This window comes from Ooceraea biroi, chromosome 5 (genome assembly GCF_003672135.1).
Source record: "Ooceraea biroi isolate clonal line C1 chromosome 5, Obir_v5.4, whole genome shotgun sequence".
NCBI classification, from domain to species: Eukaryota; Metazoa; Arthropoda; class Insecta; order Hymenoptera; family Formicidae; genus Ooceraea; species Ooceraea biroi.
The window spans coordinates 9953790-9975018 of NC_039510.1; the positions used below are offsets into that span (position 1 = coordinate 9953790).

The 21229-nt window shown below is 37.8% G+C and overlaps 2 protein-coding genes and 1 long non-coding RNA gene across 14 annotated transcripts; 1 reads left to right on the forward strand and 2 right to left on the reverse strand.

The window, feature by feature from the left end:
• LOC105281231 lies at positions 1-4668 on the reverse strand. 4 transcript variants are annotated; one of them, XR_003406559.1, is made up of 3 exons: positions 4296-4587; positions 4003-4212; positions 1-2005 (listed from the first exon to the last, which is right to left on the reverse strand). XR_003406559.1 is itself a non-coding variant. In XM_011342308.3 (3 exons), exons 1-3 carry the CDS (start codon positions 4579-4581, stop codon positions 3872-3874), a joined length of 567 nt encoding a protein of 188 aa, XP_011340610.2. In that variant the 5' UTR covers positions 4582-4668; the 3' UTR covers positions 3776-3871. The 4 variants fall into 4 exon arrangements, 3 of the variants coding, with proteins under 3 accessions (XP_011340610.2, XP_011340613.2, XP_011340612.2); XM_011342308.3 differs by lacking the exon at positions 1-2005 and adding an exon at positions 3776-3971 and having other exon boundaries at positions 4032-4212; positions 4296-4668; XM_011342311.2 differs by lacking the exon at positions 1-2005 and adding an exon at positions 3883-3971 and having other exon boundaries at positions 4049-4212; positions 4296-4668.
• Positions 4669-5070: 402 nt separating this feature from the next.
• On the forward strand, positions 5071-19605 carry LOC105281232 (ral GTPase-activating protein subunit alpha-1). 9 transcript variants are annotated; one of them, XM_011342312.3, is made up of 29 exons: positions 5072-5410; positions 6912-7022; positions 7459-7476; positions 7689-7860; positions 7937-8294; positions 8429-8706; positions 8783-9077; positions 9145-9515; positions 9604-9826; positions 9914-10121; positions 10205-10336; positions 10734-10970; positions 11502-11692; positions 11768-11866; positions 11934-12218; positions 12305-12430; positions 12532-12699; positions 13456-13566; positions 13638-13796; positions 13872-14051; positions 14110-14473; positions 14604-14752; positions 14837-15012; positions 15143-15602; positions 15682-15968; positions 16050-16186; positions 16327-16452; positions 16898-16918; positions 17203-19605. In XM_011342312.3, the coding sequence occupies exons 1-29, from the start codon at positions 5305-5307 to the stop codon at positions 17361-17363; spliced, it is 5709 nt and encodes a 1902-aa protein (XP_011340614.2). In that variant the 5' UTR covers positions 5072-5304; the 3' UTR covers positions 17364-19605. The 9 variants fall into 9 exon arrangements, with proteins under 9 accessions (XP_019887799.2, XP_026825670.1, XP_026825672.1 ...); XM_011342314.3 differs by having other exon boundaries at positions 16354-16452; XM_026969867.1 differs by having other exon boundaries at positions 10752-10970.
• On the reverse strand, positions 16783-20972 carry LOC105281233. Its single transcript, XR_894273.2, has 2 exons — positions 20869-20972; positions 16783-17277 (listed from the first exon to the last, which is right to left on the reverse strand). It is a non-coding gene; the product is annotated as an uncharacterized LOC105281233 (long non-coding RNA).
• Between the last annotated feature and the right edge of the window lie 257 nt (positions 20973-21229).

Here is a 21229-nt window from a genome sequence, read left to right on the forward strand (position 1 = left end):
CGACAAAGAAAGCATTAACAAAATGCGCGTTGCATTAATTTTTGCACACAATGTGAAAACACTGCGGATGCAGCCAATTAAGAGAGTGAGAAGTAGCATGCACCAAAATATATACAACATTGAAATATCATGTTTTAAGCAAACCAATTTTATTTATTACCGTTTCCTTCATTATTGAGCTTTTTACAACGTAATAAATATTTGAGCATTTGTGCTTAAATAAACTTTATCTATTAGACGTTTCAATTTTAATGTAACAAAACAAATTTACTTACTAAGAGGGCAAGAGCAGATCCCTGCGCTTGTCAGGCGCCCGAGTGATTGCGCGGGGGTCATTTGTTACCGTAAATAAAAAGTGTCGAATCCGGCCCGAAAGCGCGATCGTCGGTGTGTAATTTGTCGGTCGAATAATGCGATGTTAATAGAATGGTGTATGGGGTACACCGACCCCATAAATCATTGTTAATTTGGCAGAGCCATTCAATCGCCATACTGCCGAGCCTCCTCTCTCTCTCTCTCTCCTTCTTTCTTCTTTTTTTCTTTTTTCACCGGCGATCCTTCGGCTGCTCTTCTTCGTGCCGGCTCCTGCCGGTTGAAGGGATCCGAAACGATCGTAAAACGAGGGCTCTTTCGATGACCGCTGGTGAATGTGCTCGTCCGCGAAATTGCCCCTCTATTTTTGTATCCTCCCGCACATGCTCCCGTTTGCCTTTTTACTCCCGTATATTTCGCCGACTGACCCCCTTCTTTTTTCCTTCCTACGAACTACGATTCTTCGACTATCGATTAGTAAGTAGTAAACGTGATCACCGAATTGACGTTTATTGTACATCTATTATAAGCATAAATATCGTTAAAGCTTCAATAAATAAAATAGCTTCAATATGGAAATTTTCTTCGAGTCAATTTGATTTTTCTAAAGTTATAAACTTTTTAATGATCTGTGCAATAACAAGAAGTACCTCTCATATTACTGTCTGTAATTAGATTAACTCGTAATACGGTGTGTATGTTATCAAGCAACGTAGTAGCAGTCATTAATAAACGATTCCCAGCGATCCTTGGCGAAAAGATAACTCAAGCATAATCTACCTATCTGAACTGAGGGAAAAATTAGATGGTATAGCACAAATTAGATGTTCGACAAACAACGAGCCTTTTACAATGTCGGTCCTTCCCTCTGTTTCCAACACTGCAGAAGATCTCTGTACCTTAAGAATCTCTCCTGAATCATGTATCGGGACTCGATGCGAGCTTCCATCGAGCGATCGATAAGTCGGCAGCCGAGTCCGACACATTCAACATCGTGCGTCGACTCGCGGTTGAACATGGTGGAAACGGTTATTCCGAATTTTTGCACCATCGACCTGCGAACGCCGAGCGACACGATTGGCGGAATCATCGCGGTACTTTCGTACTGGAAAAAGCTACGGCGGGAGGGGAGACATTGACGAGGAGGATGCACAGATGGCGAAAGCGGGAGAGGGACAGAAAAGGGAAGAGAGACAGAACAGGAGCGAAAGAGAGAGACAGAGAATGAGATAGAGAGGGGAAAAGGAGAGTACGAGGCTCGTGTTTCCGGCCGGGTGAACAACAATGCCCGCAGACAAATGAGCATCCCGCCTCCATTGTTCGCTTGATCGGCACGGCACAGCCTCTCCCCGGTTCCGCTCGCGCTCGCCCTGGACCTCCCTACGTCGTCGTCAGGGGCCCACGTCGTTCTCCAACACCCGGTTGGGGGGTCTTCGATCAACCTGATGCGGGCCAACACCGATTAAACATCGCTGCTTCGTCGAATCTCCGTCAACGGGACTCCTCGTTCTCCTCCTCCTGCTCGTCGCCGTTCCCTCCCCTCTACCCGTTCCGGTTCCTCATGCTTCTTTTGTGCTACCTCTCAATCGCTCTCTTATCCTCCCGTGCTTTTGTCTCTGCATGCGTTCACCCTCTCGTGTCCTGCCCGTCCTTTTTCCATCGGCGCGTCCATTATGTTCCAGGTGCGGTTCCACTGCGGGAGAGGAACACAGAGTACGAAACTCAACAGCCGATGATGACTCTCGTGCGACGTGTCAATCATCACGATTACAGTATTGCAATTATGAAATTTGTTCAATCATAACATATTTTTCATTGGTTGCATAGATTATGATTTTATATCTATCTTTGTATTTTTATTTCTCCAGACATATCTTTTTCGAAACTATGTAGTGTCTGGCTGAAATCGTTAATCGAGCCATTACGATCAAATCATCAAATAATATTCCTATAATTCGATTATTAGATTTTCAATGTTATATTTGAACATCGTCGTCTCTCAACATATCATCGAGAACTAGGTATCTGGCTTGGATATCTACCTCGGCTAATGATGGCTAAGCACGCATTTGATTTAGTTCTCGTAAATAATTGCTGTCAAAAGCAACCGTGCGCCAGCATCAATATTTTGTTAATAATTTATATTGTATCCTGTCCTACCTTATCCTATTTCTGATTTACAACGTTGTATTATTTATGCTGAACTATATGACGGATAAGAGCTATTTCTGGCAATCGCCAGAGAGAGAGAGAGAGAAAGAGAGATTGGAATAGTTACCCGATCACGTTTATAAGATTAAGGATAGCCGTTGCATCATACGTGCTGACGTATGGATGCGGTTTCGATGACCAATTTCCGGCACAGTCCTCGATCGAGAACCCACGAGACAATAGACCGTTCGTTCATGAGAGATAAATGTTCTGCGTATAATGACACAAGCAAAAAAAGAGAGCACAAGATCGAAGCAAAGCGGAAGCCCCCTGCGACGCACAAACGATCACTTGTGATTATTATCCATGAAAGATAGTACTGACCGAATCGATGTGACTGCTTGACCAACCCGGAATTCCGGTTGTTTTCTGCTCCAGGCAGTAGTAGTAGTATTATATATTTCAGTCTATCCCCCAAATGCAGCGCGTCGAGATGTTATATCGTTATTTGCTCCATAAAAGATATATCATGTCTACAGCAAGTATATTTAATTCTTTTAACAGTTAAAAGAAATAAATTTTCAGCATCGAGCAAATCAATCTGAATTAATTCCTCAAATTATTAAGAACGTGGGTGAAACGTTGAACCACCATTGTGGCATGGAATCCTTCAATTTTAGAATACCGTTTCTCCGCTGAGACGTAAAGCGTCTCGCTTATACAACCGAGCTGACAATAAGAAGATGATGTCGTAGGCTTAGGAGGCCACATGTCGCGTAAGGATTCAGGATCCGCCGGTCCATTCATGGTAGCTCCCGTGGCAGCGCACCTTGCTCGAAACAACGTCGACCTCCTGGACTAAGGAAATCCGATACACCACCATCCCGGTATCTCGGGACGTACGCTACCCTACTCATCCATATTCCCCAGCCCGTTCCAATTCCATTAAACAACTGGCAACCTCCACCGAACCGCTCTTCGTATGCCGCGAGCATAGTAAACATAATTCTCGACATCGATTACGCATTCATTGGTACTGCTATTTTCGATAGCAGATCAGCAAAACAGAACGTTGAGTAATTTTACAGATTATCTATTGCATAATCGATATTTTTTAATTTTCCCACAAACAAGTCCTAAAATGTTTTTTCGAGATCATATTTTTACATTTCTCAGAATAAATTACTTTTGAATTATCCATATGAATAACGAATATGTATGCATACGATCGACGCTGTTAACAAATTTGAATATTACAATTAAATAAGGAGTCAATTAATCATACTGGTACAAAGATAAAAAAAATAATCATACTGGTACAATTATTTTGATTTTTACATATTGCAACTATATTGAGATTTAATGTAATTAATTGACATAACATACATAAGGCATAATGAACTTTGAATTAGTTCGAACGATGATTTTCTTGACGTTGTTCGAAAGCTCTCATGTCAGCGTTCAATTCCTCATACGGTTGCATCACCATATCGGCAAAATCCTCGGATCTACATGAAGAAAAAGGAACGATTTACTTACCCGGTACGAATCACTTTTCGTAAACGTACTGGATCGTTTTCTGCACCAGACAGAGTTTGCATCTGTTATCGGCTGCGAGAGCGGTTTTATCCAGGCCAAGTTGTCGAAAGATCTTTAACCCTTTGCACCAAATGTCTCTCTCCTTCATCATTTCTTCCACACTTGAGATCAACGATTCCGTTTCCGGCGGCGATTCATGTTCCAAGATACCTTGACATCAAAATATTTTCTTATTTTTCTATATTAATTTACACAGCGACAATTTAATATTCATGTATCTTATCATGCTATACCTTTATGTGGCTGTAAATTATTCTGAGCATCCAAAAACTTCCAAAACGCCTTCACCTTTTCCTTTTGACTTACACCGTTCCCTCGAATGAATTTCAATTCCATGTTAATTCCTTCCCTCGACGCCATTTTGTATCGCGCGAAAAGCGAAAAGAAACATAATTTCGCAGATAAAATAATAAGTTGTGGAATAGAAATTGGCCGAACGAACGTAAAAAGAATCGAACCAATCACGAACGTGCCGCCAATTCCGCATTGCGCATATTCCGCACCATAGGATCGCGCCATAATCCTTTGACATCACTTCCGCTCTTGTAAACGCAACCACATGTATGAGCTGAGCGCCTAGTGAAATCGAGTATCTATCTAGTTACAATCGCGCGTTCGGTCGGTAAAGCCTGGCTGATTATCATAATCAATTGTTATCGTGTACTTCAACTTTTACAAGCAATGCAGTGATTCCATTTTGTAAAAAATGAAAATGATTAACCTAATGAAAGACTTATTAATTCTTCTAGCTATTCAAAGAACTCAGAATTCTCTTTAACATGGTAGGGAAATGGAGCACTAATCGCTCCTATCGAACATAACGCACATATCTTAATTTTCGCACGAAAATACGGCGTCGAGAAGATTTTCGTACGTCGATATATAAACACCGGTTTCACCCGCGCGGTTCCGGTCAAATTATATGAGCAAATTGAACGACAGATGATGTCATTGCCCCGAGAGAAAGAGAGAGACAGAGAGAAGCCACCGAGCAGGGCGGCGCTAGTGTGCAGTACTGCCAGTGAAGTGAGGCTCTCAAGATGGCCGTCACGTACATCTGATCGGAGGTGTGTGCGAAATTCGACGCCGATTCAACGCGATAAAAGCGAGCCATGCACTTCGTGCTGCTGGCATGGTGATCGCGTGGAGGTGACCGGCTCGGTATTGATGTGGACCATCCTGGGCAGCGTCGTCGATGGTTGTTCCTGTCCCCGCGGCCGCCGGCGGCTCGCATTTTGAACCATGTTCAGCAAGAAGCTCCATGTAGACGTTAAGAAGTCAACGCTCAAGATCCAGGATGTCAAGAAGGACAGCACGACGCGGTTCAAACATCTCAAGATCGTGCTAGGTGAGAATACAGTGCTTTGCTCCGATCGACAAGTAGCTGGCCAATGACGAGTGTTAAGGAGAAGGATGATGATGAGTTGAGGAGAGAGTCTGCACCTTGAGTAGCTGCTTACTCCCACACACTGCTGGAAACACCTTAAAGTGGAATGTAACGATGTTTCTCGCGTGAAGAGGCGCAGATGCTTGTTTCGTTCTTGCGTTTGATTTGGAAGCTTTGTATTACGTTTCTGTGACAAACCGTATTTTAGTTCTTGACACTCGTATGTTTATTTTGATCTTGTGAAAGATTGTACAGTTTGTTTTTTATTACTAAAAGGAAAATAATTCAGTTAGTATATGAGCTCATTAGTCTTTTAAAAATAAAAAATGATACTGAAAAATATTTGGTATTATTAAAGTGACAAAACAGGAAAAATAATTAATATTTACAAAGAGATTTTATAATAGTATATTATATGAAGCTAAATGGAAACATTATCATAATTGAAAAACTGCATGTATATTTTTCATACCTTACAGAGAAAATTCGTATAAATGTGTATGTATCTCTAAGACAGAGAGAGAATATTCTTTAAAACGATTTTAAAAGCCATTATGTATAAATATCTTTTATTAAAATCATATAGATTTTATTTGCGCACTAAGAAAACATTGTAAAATGTAAAAGGAGATAAGCATGTTTGTTTCTTTTCTAAAATCTTTGATTTTAAGGACTATTAATTTAGCATCTTGTTTCTTCTAATACAGTTGTTCCTCTAATGTAACAAAAACACACTCTATATTACTTGTTTATTACCCTAGTTAAAAGGAAAAGAGATTTAAATCCATGTAGTTACAAGATTGTAGTTTTCCAGTATGAGAGGTACAGTCAATATCTAATCATCAGACCGCATGACCACAGTGACCAACACATGGCCTCTGTCTTCAGTTAAAGTTACATTGCATGATGTTATTGCATGTTGTCTGTATGCACATCTTGGATCAGTAATAAGAATTTATAACTAATTAATAAACATTTTATTTATATTTTCATATAAAAGCGATTATTACTGTGATATATATACACACACTCACAATATATATAAATTAATATATAGAATATTCTTCTATACTACTGTTTGTATGTAAGATATTTTTGTGTTTTATATATTCTTACTTTATTGCAAATAATTGTAAAATATGTCATAAACCATAATATGTAACGTCATGATTACATTATATTCTTGTCTATTTCTTATAACATATACATAAGGAAAAAAGGAGACTTTACTATATAAGTACATGTTTCCAAGACTGGTAATGATGTAATGAAATTTCTCTGTACAAGGCATCTATGTCACAAGGAAAAAAGTTTCCCTTTTTATTTCTATTTAATTAAGGTGCATTACATTTCTAAAAGGATGCTATAGCATATGTTTTATGTGTTATTATGTTTTAAATGTATAGAGATGTCTCATATAGAAGATATGTATTAACATATATGGCATATTCTTATGTTAAAGAAAATGTGGATACTGATGAAGCAAAGGGTTTCTTCGAAGGCAACTTCAGCCATGTGTACTTTATCTTATACGATTGTTTCGTATCCGCTGAAGCAAACCTTCGGCAACGCGGTAAGTTGCAAACAAGAGTGACGCCAAAGTATAAAGTACTAAATAAAGCTAACTATCTTCCTGCTCTGTGACTTTAAAGATTTTCACATGCTTCTCGAAATATGTCATGTAATTATATCCCATATTGCTTGACTGTATCATTGCTTTTAAAATTATAATACATCTTTATTAACACGTTAATTACCCTGAAAATTACTGGCGTGTTTAAATGTATTTAAAAGTCCAACAAGTGAAATAAAATCCAACATTTATAAAATTGCATGTAATAAAAACGTTATGATAATATAAAGTTTAATGTATAAATAATGAATTATCTATTAATAAATATTCTCTTGTTATATATTAATAAATGTCTTTGGGTAATCAACGGGTTAATCATGATATTTACGCATTATTACTTTATTATCATCTCTTTCGTTTTTCATTCTGCTGCCAGAGCTTTCCTTCCATATTGGTAAGTCACATAATATCATATTACTTGATCTTGTTATACTCGATTATCCCTTTCAATTACTAACTTTCCTTAATTTAATATCATAATATAAAAATTTGTGAAAATATCGCATTTTCATATTAATATTCTCATAGTATTTGCTACTTGAAAGTTATTTTCATGTGTGTAGCACAAGAATGATTCATATTTAGTTAATGTTTTTTCCTTTGTAGTGCATAAGGCGCACAGGGAGGAGTTAGAACAAGTGTTACAGCTCCTGGAGAAAGTTTTAACTCTTCTTCCTGAGCTGCTCAACAGACGATGGCAATGCCATAGTCTAGCACGGATTTTGCAAAAGCTTTTGCATCCTGGTAACAGTTGGAAACTTCGTAGACAAGCCATAAGGTATGTAGCATAATTGGTAAAAACACATTATTATTTATCTGAAGCAACACGCAATATAATGTCATGAACATTTCAGATATTTTATTTTATGGTATCAAGCCCTTGGCGAAAATGCTCCTGAGCACATACATCAAATGTTCGCCAGCTTGGTGCCAGGATTCCCACCGCATCAAGCATCGCCTTACAAATGTGATCGTAAAACAGAAGGCAAGAAAGAAAAACTCGCGAAAGCAGCTAATCCCGAAGAAAAAGATAAGAGAGAATTCTACGATACGCAGCTCGTGCAGAGCACCTTTCATGACAATGGAGCGAATCAGTGTCCTGTCAGTCAAGTTGACGGCGGGCCTATCCTACCACCACAAAGTGGGGAAAAACCACTTGACAACGAAACTGTTAGGTTCCTGGAAGCATTGCTTGAATTTATGGTTACTCAGGTGCGCAATTTATTTTGTGTACACCTTTTCCTTTAGAGATATTTTCTTTGCATGATACAGATATATAAAACTGTTCATCTTACTTTGAAAACCCAAGAATAATCTATTATTTATAATAATTATCTGCACATTAGGTGGTGAAGATAGAATGGCGAGATAAATCTACACGACAGCATAAAACTTTCCAATTTTTATTAGAACGATTTAAGGCATCGTATCTCCGTCACATTTGTCCCGAATTTAATGAGAATTTTTCACTTTATAAACCTAATCTGGAATTACCCACGATGCGGAAGCCAACGAATCAAAATCAGGATAACTATATGCTCTGCAGAGTCGTTCTAATCAAATGGGTTGCAAGTTTTACGCACGTTGCCAGGAAGGACGGACTCTTCGCGCAACTTTCACAGAGGTAATTGATTACCACACACCACCTGTCTGTATCCGTAATTTTAATTATGATGCGTCATCGATGTGATAACTCACAGCACGACGCCGAACGAGGAAAACGCCGAATCGGAGTTACGCCGCGTGTCAGTTACTCAGAACTCTACAGACTCGAATCTACTGTCGCCCGAATCATCTGTGGTGCAACAGGACGGTCAGAATCAGGAGGATAGTGCTATCTCGGCTGTTACATTGGTCAGAGATGTTTTATATGGCAATCGAGATAATGTAAACTTTGTGCATGAACTGTACAGACAAGCGTTTCTTCTGGATTTTCATCATGCTGGAGCGATAAGAAAGGCCATTGCAGTTTACAAAGATTGGATTCAGATGAACGTAAGTTTCTCCGCGTCGTAAAATTATGCGTAAATTTGACTGTATATATTTTGCTATTTGTCCACAGGAAATTCCCCCGTTTATGCTGGAACCACTAGACAGCCATAAAGATCGAGATTTGGAAGAACATCAAAGGAAGGATATAAATGAAATAGAGAAGAGCCCTTCTGAAAGTTACCGGCAGACGAGGCTAAGAAACGATTCTTATCTCGGCGCTATACATCGGGAAAATTTATTCATTAGGGCAGGCTTGCAGAATGTTTTACAAATTTTCATCACGCAAGCGTCAAATGTATTCTTCTTAGAGAATTCGGGGTCGAATGCGTCGCTAACGTTACTCGAGGAACAGACGGATAGCTGCAAGAGGGTCTTAAACGTGTATCGATACGTTGTTATGCACTCTAGATTGGAACCAGCAACCTGGGAACAGTTACTTAGGTAAATCCGCGATTTGTCTGTTCGTCTCCGCTTTGCGATTATCACTTATTTTGCGATGATTGAAATTTGAATCTCTTGGTTCCGTCAGAGTGTTACTGCAAATTACATCGCTTGTACTGAGCGAGAAATCCTTCCGCCGTAAACACCAGGAAAGTATCGGTGGAAAACTTGCTCCTGCCATATTTCAGACCTTAATTGTTACATGGATTAAAGCTAACTTAAACGTGGTTATTTCTACCCAATTATGGGACCAGTTTCTAGAGGTGTTAACATCATTAACGCAATGGGAAGAATTAATTCGAGAGTGGGCGGTGAGTATGACGCGACCTATGCTGTAAGGCGCGACTTACGCTTTTATCGAAATAAAACCTCTCTCTTTTTTTTGTTTGCCCGTGTAGAAAACTCTGGACACACTGACAAGAGTGTTGGCGAGACATGTGTATAATTTAGACCTGAATGACCTACCGTTAGACAGACTTAGCGAACAAAAATCGAAAAAGCGGCGTGGAGTTGGAAGTCGTGCGGCGTCAACAGGAAGCGTTCAACCACCTCGAAAAGGCAGTGTCGATCAGGAAAACAATGCCGCTCCGAAAGGAAGCATCACTGGTACATAAAATATGCCGATTAATATTAAATTACTTCATTGCAAGATATTGATTTAAAACAACGATGATTTGAACTCCTATCAGATCATCCGCTGCGTGATATAAGGAAAGTGCGGCCGTTACCGCGCAGTGCAAGCGACAACACCATATACAGCGGCAAGGCTCGTACAAAAGTGCACAGGCAACGCACGCACACGATACACAGCGGCATTCCCGGTAAGCGAGGATAGGCGCAAGGCATAGTTTTTGGTTTTTATTTCTCGGAGTTCTGGGGAGATCTTTGGTAGTGCCCTCTGTGTTGCTGACAGTGTGCGCAATTTATTTATAACTGTATCCCTTACTTTTTTCTTGCTTTGGCGCTGATACCTGAGTCAAAAATAACTCCTTTCGTGCCATACAGACAGAGTAGTTTCGTGCCATTCTTTCTCATAGATCTACCATCTACTGCGAGTAACACAGCGCCCATCGTCGTCGCTTGTTCTAATTTACGTTTGACATTCATGCAGGCCGTTCACGAGGCCGATCTTAACTAAACAATTTGTCGTTAAATACATCTCTGCAGTGTTCTCTGTCCTAATTCTCGATTAAGTGTAAACAATTTCCACACGTGCAGTACTCCCCCTATCGATAGAACAAGATATGGCTCGGTTACTGTCAAGCGGTTCAACCTCGTCGTCAGCGGCCGGTAGGAAGATGCTGCCCAGCAGACGTGCCAAATCGTTGGATAGCATTGTTGTAGTTGATAGCGAACCGCCGTCACCACGATGCCCATCTCCAACACCCAGCAGCGGCGTTGACAGCAATAAAGATAGCCCCATACAGATAGAGAATATTGATGGTAGCAGTATTGGTATGTACGGTCTGTCTCTGTATAATATTTACACGTATGAGAGTTTGTCTTTCGAAGTGTGAGCATCTCCGAAAAGTTGTTACATCCGTCTTACATTAATAATCGCTCTTTAACATTTCATATTAATCAAATAACTTTCTTTTTATTAACATATATGCATTACGCTATGATACGTGATATATATATTATGCTTTGATGACTGCTCGCGCAGTCGAAGCAAGGAATTCAAACAGTATTGACGCATAAATAAAATATTTTTTTTCTAATTAAGCCTATGCTTTTCAGATTATTGGTTTTCTGCTTCTCGGGTTTATATTTCATGAAGTTAAATCATATGTTGAGCTTGTAACCATTTTTTATGTTGCGCAATATTAAGAGACACGATACAAAGCTTAATCATGACTTTCGTGATTTGATAATAATACAATAAATTATGTGTCATTCAATAATGTAGACTTGTTAGTTATATCTGGATTTCATTGCGAAATTGATGAAGTGATTGTATATTTAGCAATTGTTGTTGTTCCATAGACACAAATGATGCGTCTGAAAGAAGATCAGTTATGGCGGGAGGAGGCGTACGTGGATGGCTGCCAGATGTGGCCGTCGTTTTGTGGCGACGTATGCTCTCAGCATTAGGAGATGTCAATAACATTCAAGATCCTGTTTTACACGGCCAGGTCATGGATTATCTTGTGCAGCTCACACAGACACTGATTAAGGTAAAAGTGGTTAACTTTGTAATGTTACATATCATTTATTTGGTTTTTACACTATTTTATGTGAAATATTTTTAGATACGTTTGAATCAAGGAGTATCGGGAGATAATCAAGTAACACCACCGGCACCAGAACTGATTCCACCTTTAACAGTTATCGCACCATGGTGTTTTAAGGTATGTGCGTATAATTATACGATGCGAAAACGATATTACCTGATATTTACCGCGTATGTTTTCATAGGCCATCCAACTTCCCGAGCAATATGAAATCGGTAAACTGGCTGCTTATCGCCTTATATGTCTCTTGACGGTGCAACCATTGGATATCAGTTTACCGAGACAACATCTGACGCTCTTCTATCGCGCCGTTCATAATGGAATTGCCAGCAACGACAGTAAAGTTCTGCACGTGCTTGTGAAGTACACAGGACCCAGGCTATTCAGTCTAAATCTACCCGGATCGAGTCTCTTGATTCTGGATTACATACACGCTGCTAACGTGATACTTAGCAGTCAGGATATCGAGGTACTTGATAAAATCCATTTGGGTACGTGTCTGAATAAAATAATTCGTAATTTACCTTTTTATTCGTGTGTTTGTATCGTTCCCAGGCACCAAGAACAGAAGCTGTTTCAATTATTGGCTCGTTATTATCTTTGCCAGCTGCGATGATCAAGCTACCTATGTTACAACCGAACGGGCCTGACATTGCAACCATGACGTGTCCAGAGGCAAAAGTAATGCCATCCTTGCGCACAACTTAATGACATGATTAAGTTTGCCACAAAATAATAAAAATTCTGCAGAATTTTATGAATATATCCTGTGAATTTTATAGGAACATATTGTAACGATACTTTTGCGGAGCTGTCGGCGAGAGCCCACTGGAATTGCAAGATGCGTCGCCCTATCAAGCATAGCGATGTTCGTGTATAAAGAGCTGTCGTACAGAACGCAGCATCCAAGAGTTCCGGAGGCCGTCACAGTTCTTCTCCTTGCACTTAGAGTAAGTGCAGATATATCGTTACGTTAAATTATAAATTCCAATTAGATGTCTTTGAGATACAATTATATGAGGTTGTAAGTAGCTAAAACTTGACACAGATTTTAGTAGAATTCCATAAAAGTTTATATATAAAATGCATGAGATAGTAAAAATTATTTTGTACGATTTTAGTTGCTTGATAGTTCGCACTTAGAATATTGTCGTAAGTTATACACATTGATATAGTATATATCGTGCAATGCACCGCTGCTACCTGTGACTATATAATTTTTATAAAAGAAATCCATTTATAACATGTAAGTTAAACGAAGCAGGTGTGTTGCAATAGTAGTAAGGTGAAAGCGAATATCTCTTTCATTGAGTGTCATTGGCAGCGGATGCAAGGAGCAGAGCGTCGCAGAGCTGGTTTCTGTTTTCCTTTAATGGATCAGGTAGCCCTTCCTTTTTTTTCTACCTTAACGTAGCTGTGTCGACCGTTTATAATGTGATGTTTTACAGTTGTGGACTGATACCTGCGTATTTTATGGGGTACCGTTTACTTTGCATGGCCTACTGCTCTATGTGTTTTGTCGAGAATAATGAATTGTTTCAGTCTGCCGTGATATCTTTTTACCTGCGTATATTTCGCATATCTGCTAATCAGCGAATTTTCTCTATGTTATTAACTTGATGTTGATTATTATTATTAAAACAGAAATTAATTGATGCACATCAAGAGTTGATCGGTAATTAAAGATTACGCCTTTTGTTTTTCAGGCCTCACACGCTACGGTTGCGCAGGTTGCGTGTAATTCTCTTTTACTTCTCTGCGATAAGGCTGACGTGCTGTTAGAACTATATCCTAACGTGCCATCTAAGATAATACAGGTATGAACTACCTACATAAAATTTAAAGTAAAAATGGATAACTGTACGTGGAACCTTTGCTCGGTATCTAGATCTTGTCGGACACGCTCGGACGAATGACAGCGCGAGAAAGGCGTGGACCTCTAACGGTAACGATGCTATTTTGCTTGGGCGAGTGGGCCATGCATCTAGGACCAACAGTATTACTACAGGTGTTCCAAGGAAAACCTCTCTTGATGACCTTATTTACAGTTAGTATTGAATGCGCTTTATATTCTGCGTGATCTGTTTTGCTGATTTCCACGTTGCTCAATTTCACTGTGTAGGTGTTAAATAACATAGTGCAAAATAAAGTTGGAAAGGAATTTTCAAGAACTACTAAGAATAATCAGGAAGATGACGATGACTTTGATCCTAACGTCACGTTAGACAATTTGATTGATGAATCCTCGTCGAAGTCGCCTCAAAAAGGAAATATTCAGTCTGTACAATTGGCAGCGAAAATGGTGAGTTGATTTGTTACAGGCGCATATGTACAAATAATTAAAATTCTATTTTGCGCAGGTAATGATGCATCTAATCAACCATCTGGGACACTTTCCGATGGGTATCGGTGCCGCGCGTCTTTCATCACTAGTCGTCGAATTGGACGATGTCCCTGGAATCGATGGAGATGAATTGTCATCCGCCGTTTTTCAAGCGCCTAATATACAGCTGTTGATGCTCTCTAATTCCATCATAATGTCATTGGTGGAATTAGCGGCATTGGATGCACCTGGTGGGGGCGTCACGGCCGGCTTAACTACGGCTCCTTCTTTGGTCAGAGTATTGTTACGAGATCTTGCTGGAAAAGCTTCTTGGGACAGTTCAATTTTATACAGCCAACCCTTTATCGACGATGATCTGCCATTGCCGTTTCCGAACCGTGGTAATGATTATTATTGGTTTATGCTGCATTTGTACTTATAGCGCATTGAGTGATAGGAATTCTTCGACGACATCTTTATGTATATTTATAATTGCAATATGTATATATACTTATATAATATTTATTTCAGTTGATTGGAGTACAAAATTACATACAGACGATTTAAACAGCGTCGTCGCACCTCACAACTGTACACCCAGGCACACAATACGGCATCGTGAGCCTCACATATTGCCGACTTTTGCAAATGCTGCTAGCGATATGGATAATTTGGACGATGTAAGTTATGGCAAAACTGAAGTTACATTACTCTATTGCAATTTACAACTATCGCTAAAATGTATGATTGTACGTGTTCTTTAGCTTCTTCAGTACATAGGACATACCAGCCCAGAGGTTCTAACTAATCCAGAAGTCGCTCTCAATGCACCCGCTAATCCACCTCAGGGACATTATCTGGAAAGCGAAACCATTGCGACAATTTTAAGTCAAAGAAATGCGGAACAAGAACACGTAAACAACTGGAGCCAACACATCAGGTTACATGCTCAGATTTTCCAAATATATTTTATGAAATAATATTAGTATCCAAACCATAATAATAATAATATACCATTGTAATTTAATGTTATATTTAATTTTAATGTTACACATATCTTAATCTTTTAGTATGTGCGCATCGGCAATCAATTCACCGTCATGTCGCCCACCTCCGGCGCCATTCCATCACTGCCGACTTCTGTTTTCGCATCTCGGTCTATCCGGCTGGGAACAGCGTAGGAAATTACATTTGTTGGCGAAAAATGAGAAACTCTTACGCGAACTCCGTAATCTCGATAGCCAACGATCCAGAGAGACGCATAAGATAGCGGTGATTTACGTCAGCCAAGGCCAGGAAGACAAGAACTCCATACTAAGCAATGTCACTGCCAGTAAGGAGTATGAAAGCTTCATCGCCAGGCTCGCCTGGGAAGTCGAACTGGAGTCGCACACAGGTTTTCTCGGCGGCCTGGTACCTGGGAAAGCGTCCGGCGTCACTGCGCCGTACTATGCTACGTCTTTCACTGAAGTTCTTTTCCACGTTGCTACGAGGATGCCGTCGGACAGCCCTGAGAGTTTGTTGCAAAAGGTATTTTACGCGTCGTCCGCAACGTTCTTTTGCGTTTATCTTCCAGAATGCTCATAAAGCTGATGAAATCTGATTTTAGACGCGGCACCTTGGCAATGACGAAATTCACATAGTCTGGTCGGAGCACTGGCGTGATTATCGCAGAGACATCATACCCACGGAATTCTGCGATGTTCTGATAGTTATTTATCCATTGCAAAACAAGTTATACCGAATACAGATCTCGCGGAAATCGGAGATTCCATTTTTCGGACCTTTGTTCGACGAGTGTATCGTGGAGGATAAAGTGTTGCCAGGTTTAGTAAGGACGACTGCATTAACCGCGAGTAGAGCAAAGAGGTCTACGCTTACATTGTACCAACATTAGTGAGTAATCTGTTTATATAAGAATTACAATATTATTAAGAATGGGATCATATCGAGTCGCTAATTGCTTATGAAATTCAGTTATGAGGAGAGAGCGCGATCCATCGACACTGTTATGAGAAATCACAAGGAAGCTACAACGTTCGAGGAATTTACAGCCAATGTTTATTCACCGGTGCAACCGCCAAGCCCGTTCAGTGGAGCATCGTCTGTTTCTGGTACGTGGAATAATATAAATTACATGCCTCGCAGTTTAATATTCAGAGATTAGTTTTCTTTCTTTGGCATACGTGCGAAAACATGTCTCTGTAATGAATTTCGCGCATTCCTATAATTATTGTCACTATCACACTGTCAGGATCTACAACAAGCGTGCAATCCACAGCATCGTCAAATCTTGCGGCGGCGCTTATAGATTCGCACCAGGGACGCTCCGGTCTGCGCAGCACTTCGGCAGCGAGCAGTGACAATCGTGCGAATAGAGGTGACTAATTCAGTCCACTAACCCCCACCCACCTTGTAACACCATCGGACAAGGTAGTATTATTAGTTTTTTATTATTTCCGTGCTGTTCTCTTCCAGCGTTTTATCTGACAATGTATCCTACGTCTCTATCTGTCTGTTAAGTATATGTTATATTCATCTGGCCATAATTCGTTGAGATAATGTTCGTGGACCGTCTGCAATCCATTCGAAGATTTATGTTTTCTCTCCCCTCTATATAGGAAATAAATATCTTTTTCTCTATAAAAACATCAACATATTACAATTCTAATTATTAATGTTCATGTTATATTTTTTGTTGTGTTTTTAACGATAATAAGGTAATATTGCAAGATCTATCCTGCCAAGTATTACATGACAAAACAGTTTTAAATAACTTCTTCTTTAATACTTCTGTATCTCTTAATTAACTTTTTCTTTGGCAGTCTTGCAAAATATATTCAAAGGTAATCTTTCCAACCTATGACCATTAAAGATAGCATGTTTGAATATTACCTGTTCATGTTTTATATATTTTAAATATTATTTTGCAGAAAATATATAATATACGCAAAATGCAAAAATATATGTTGCTACTAATTTCTTGTTATTCTTGTTACACGCTTACTTTTTCTAATACTTTTGCTTTTCTCACATGAGCATCTCTATTTTCTGGCTAAACTTTTATGTTGCTGCTTGATTGGTGTCTTAGAAAGTTACAACTAATGAAAGTTTTTTCATTTGTTTTCAGTTTCTGACGGCAGCAGAGTGTGGTTTAGCAATGACACTCCCGAGAGTACTACACTTCACGGAATCTCACCAAGACCTGTGAAAAAGATGTCCTTTAAAACCGGACCAAAGCAGAGAGCTAATACGCAAGCTACTCCTCCAGATAGCCCAAGATACAAGTAAAAGGTTTTTTTTATCCGTATCGGATAAATGTTCTGCACAACTAATCGTTGAGGATTTATCGAGCGTTGTACTTTAAACAAACTCTCTTAGTAAAAGAATAATGATAGAGAACTGCACACTGTCAGTACTTCGCGCATAGCGTGAAGAAGATATCAGCAATGCCTGGCAACTTAATACTTTTTGCCAATCGATATATAATATTTTATTCACAGTGGGAATTGAAAATATCTTTCTCTCTGCATTATATAGTCTTAACGTTTTCTGTTTTCCGTCCTTAGGTTTAATTTTTATATTAAATGTATATACAGATCGTTGTTTATTTGTTGCAACGTGAATATTAATTTATTAGAAGATAAATATAAATATGATACACTGAATCAAGATGAATCTAAAGGATATATAATTAGATATATATTCTCATATAGACTCAGTGTCAAGAGACAGCTATTCACATTGTATAGCACTTTCTTAAGATTATAATTTACATAGTACTTCATTAGCTATAAAGACATAATAATTCTGAACTAAAAGTTTCTATCTAAATCATATTAAAAGTAGCATAGAGAAATACTAACATTGTCAGAATGCTCTGCAGTACTGCTATATGGCCTTGTAACTGTCTTATTTGTCACAGTATATAAACATAGAATAACTATTTTACTATTAATTAGCTGGAACATAAAAACGGAAGAACTTATGATAAAATCGTTATTTGCGATAAAACTTTAACTTACACGTTAACATTACGTTCCAGATATGGGACTAATATAAATCTGATAATTGCATTAAGTTTGATTTAAAGGAAAACAGTAATAATTTAAATGATGCGATAAACAGTCATTTTCAAAAAAAGGAAACACTTAAGTTTTACATTCCATGCGCGTATATCACATTTTGTTTTTACTCTACATTTAATTTTTACTATTAATGTATTTTCAAGCCATTCCATTCGAGTTTTGTATTCGATGGACGCGTCTACTTTTTATACATTTTACAATAATCAACATTAATGAGGTTTCTTTCATTTTATCTGAGATAATGTGGAGAGATCGCGAACGTAATCGCCGAATCGTTTAGTTTCTATACCGAAGTCAAAGGTGCTTAATGTTTTATAACACGAAAATTAACCTCCCGAATTAGATATTTCGAACGATAATATAAAACCGAATAATTATTACGATTTAGTAAAGACCGAGATGGAAAAAAAGTAAATTTGAAAGTAATTTATTCTACTCCTTTTGAATAAGCAACGGCTATTTGCTTTGAATGAAATCATCCTCATGCAGTGATAATAATCAAAGTATTAATGTTATCTATTATCATTAACGAACGGCAGACTATGATACATTATATCATGTAACGATATTGCGGTATCCGAGATGAGATTTTTCTAGAGGTATACACTTCGCGATGATAAACTCTGTGTGTGTGTATAATTAGAGTTTTTTGACCATTTTGAAGACTACCATGAAACACATTCAAAAGTGTAGGTATTAGCAACGAAGATGTAGATGTTAATAATAATTATTGATGCGCAGATCATGGCCAAAGCAGCATTATTTTTTCACTAATTTATAATGAGATAGAACAGGGAAGCTGTATGTATTGTATATAAATTGTTAAGCATATGAGATGGTTCCGTGAAGTCATTTAAGGTTATTCCAAATGTATGTCACGTTATATAGCTACATTATTAATATGATATATTAATTGAGATCATACATATATTATATTTATATACACGCTATATATATATACATATAAAATTCATTTATTGTCATCATACGCGAAACTGCTTTTCTGATTGTATTTAAATGTTGTACTTAATTAAATACTATCATTGCTATTGCTATTGTGCTATATAATTTCTTAAAGTTAACGACTCGTTATTAATGTTAACATATTGTCGAAGCATCTTTTATTACTTCTTGTTTACTTCTTGGCAGAACGAAAGATTAGTGAATGCATAAGAATAGCAACAGACTATAAAAGCCAAGAAAGGCACTGGAATAATTCTTTCGTTTCAGTTTTTTAGAAAAGGGAAGTATTCATTATATATATGTATATATATATAAAAGAAAAGCCTAAAAGCAGAATACTCGAATCCTTTAATTTTGCAGAGTTTTTCATTTAAGAATAAACTTGTACTATGTATGTCTATATATAAAGATATCACAAATGTTTACATATATTGATATTTATGCAAACTAACATGATCTTATAGCATTTCTCCATTTGCAAACAAATCAATTATTTCCAAGAATTAAAAGTAAGACATATATTTAACATGTAGTTTTACACGATGTGTGATTCTGTATTAACATAAAACAGAAAAGAATCGATACTAATATATATTTATTATTTTCTACAGAAAGCTGCAAAGCTTGTACATTTGTCCAACCGTCTTTCTATGTAATGTAATCTCATGTTGTATAATAACTTCGTTGATTGTTGAAGAGTAATTATGTATTTTATTCAATGATGGCTTATATATATATATATATAGATTGTATAACTCAACGTGTAAAGGATACATAAGATGCATAATACTTGAGTTCTATAACATTACGTATATTATTGTAACATTAATATTATATACAATTTTTGAAAGAAAATATAATTTTCTTGCGCAAATTTACATAATCGACTCTTCAAACTTTAACGACTTTACGCGGTTCAGCGCATTGCTTCGATATCTGTACAGCGTTCAAAGGTGTTCAAAACAAATCTTATTCTCCTGCCGCAGAAATTTGTTGTCCAAAGAATATCTCTCTGCTATTATATTAATTGTACACATCTCTGTAATGGACTGTACATTTTATTGCACAATAAAATTGTGATAAATTACAGTGAGTAATCTTTGTTTCTATATTTAATCTACGAAATTGCAACACAAAATTGATCGTGATTAATTCTTAGTGTTTTATGATAAGTTGTATATCAAAATTAATTCTTTGCACTCGAGAAGCGACTCTCAGTCGCCACTTGGTTTGATGCGGCAACTCGAGTGGCCAGTGAGAGGCAACAATGTTTATATTTGATTTGGTTGAACCTCGAAGTCTTGATGGCAATATCGATACATGAGTGGAGTCCAAGGTTCATTACTGTGACCTTCTAGGAAGTGCAACACCTTCAGTCGAGTGCAAAAGATTTAATATGTCAACAAAAGGTGAGATAATGCTAATGTTTTATCTCACGCATTGCTGTAACATTTACCTATATCAAGTATTTACAGAATAATAAAACAAAGGATAAATTTACAGAATTTTCGCGATGATGCTATAATACGTTAACCTCATGTAACTTGCTAGATCTGCTAATCAAGTAAAGACTATCATATTTTGTTACATTATTTTCTTTTTTGCGTACAAATAAAAAATTATAGATTATTCGCAATTAAGTGTAATTTCATAATGCTTGCGTAATTTGCACATAAGAATGGAATTTAATTTAATTTAAGAACAAAATAATTTTTCAATTATTGACAACATAACCTATTACTTACAGTTTATCTTTTCGGAGCACACATCAAGCGTGGATATCAACAAGTCAAATTAGCCAGCTGGTCGGTTTTGACAATGATGCAGTTTACTCCATTCGTACGGGGAACAGTCATGATCAATGAATATATAGACATGTACGCTGCAGATTGATGCACTCCATGTATCTAGCTCTTTCTGATGACGTATCAAGAAATGATCTGTCACGTAGCTAACGTGATATATGGCTATTTGTCATATTCCTCTTAAGTTAGGCACGCAATTGGTTGGTTTTTCGGAGCTTTGTCAGGATAGGTGTTTACGCTACATACGTACATGGCAGTGTAAGCAACTTCACGCGTGCAACGTATATTAAGATACTCACTA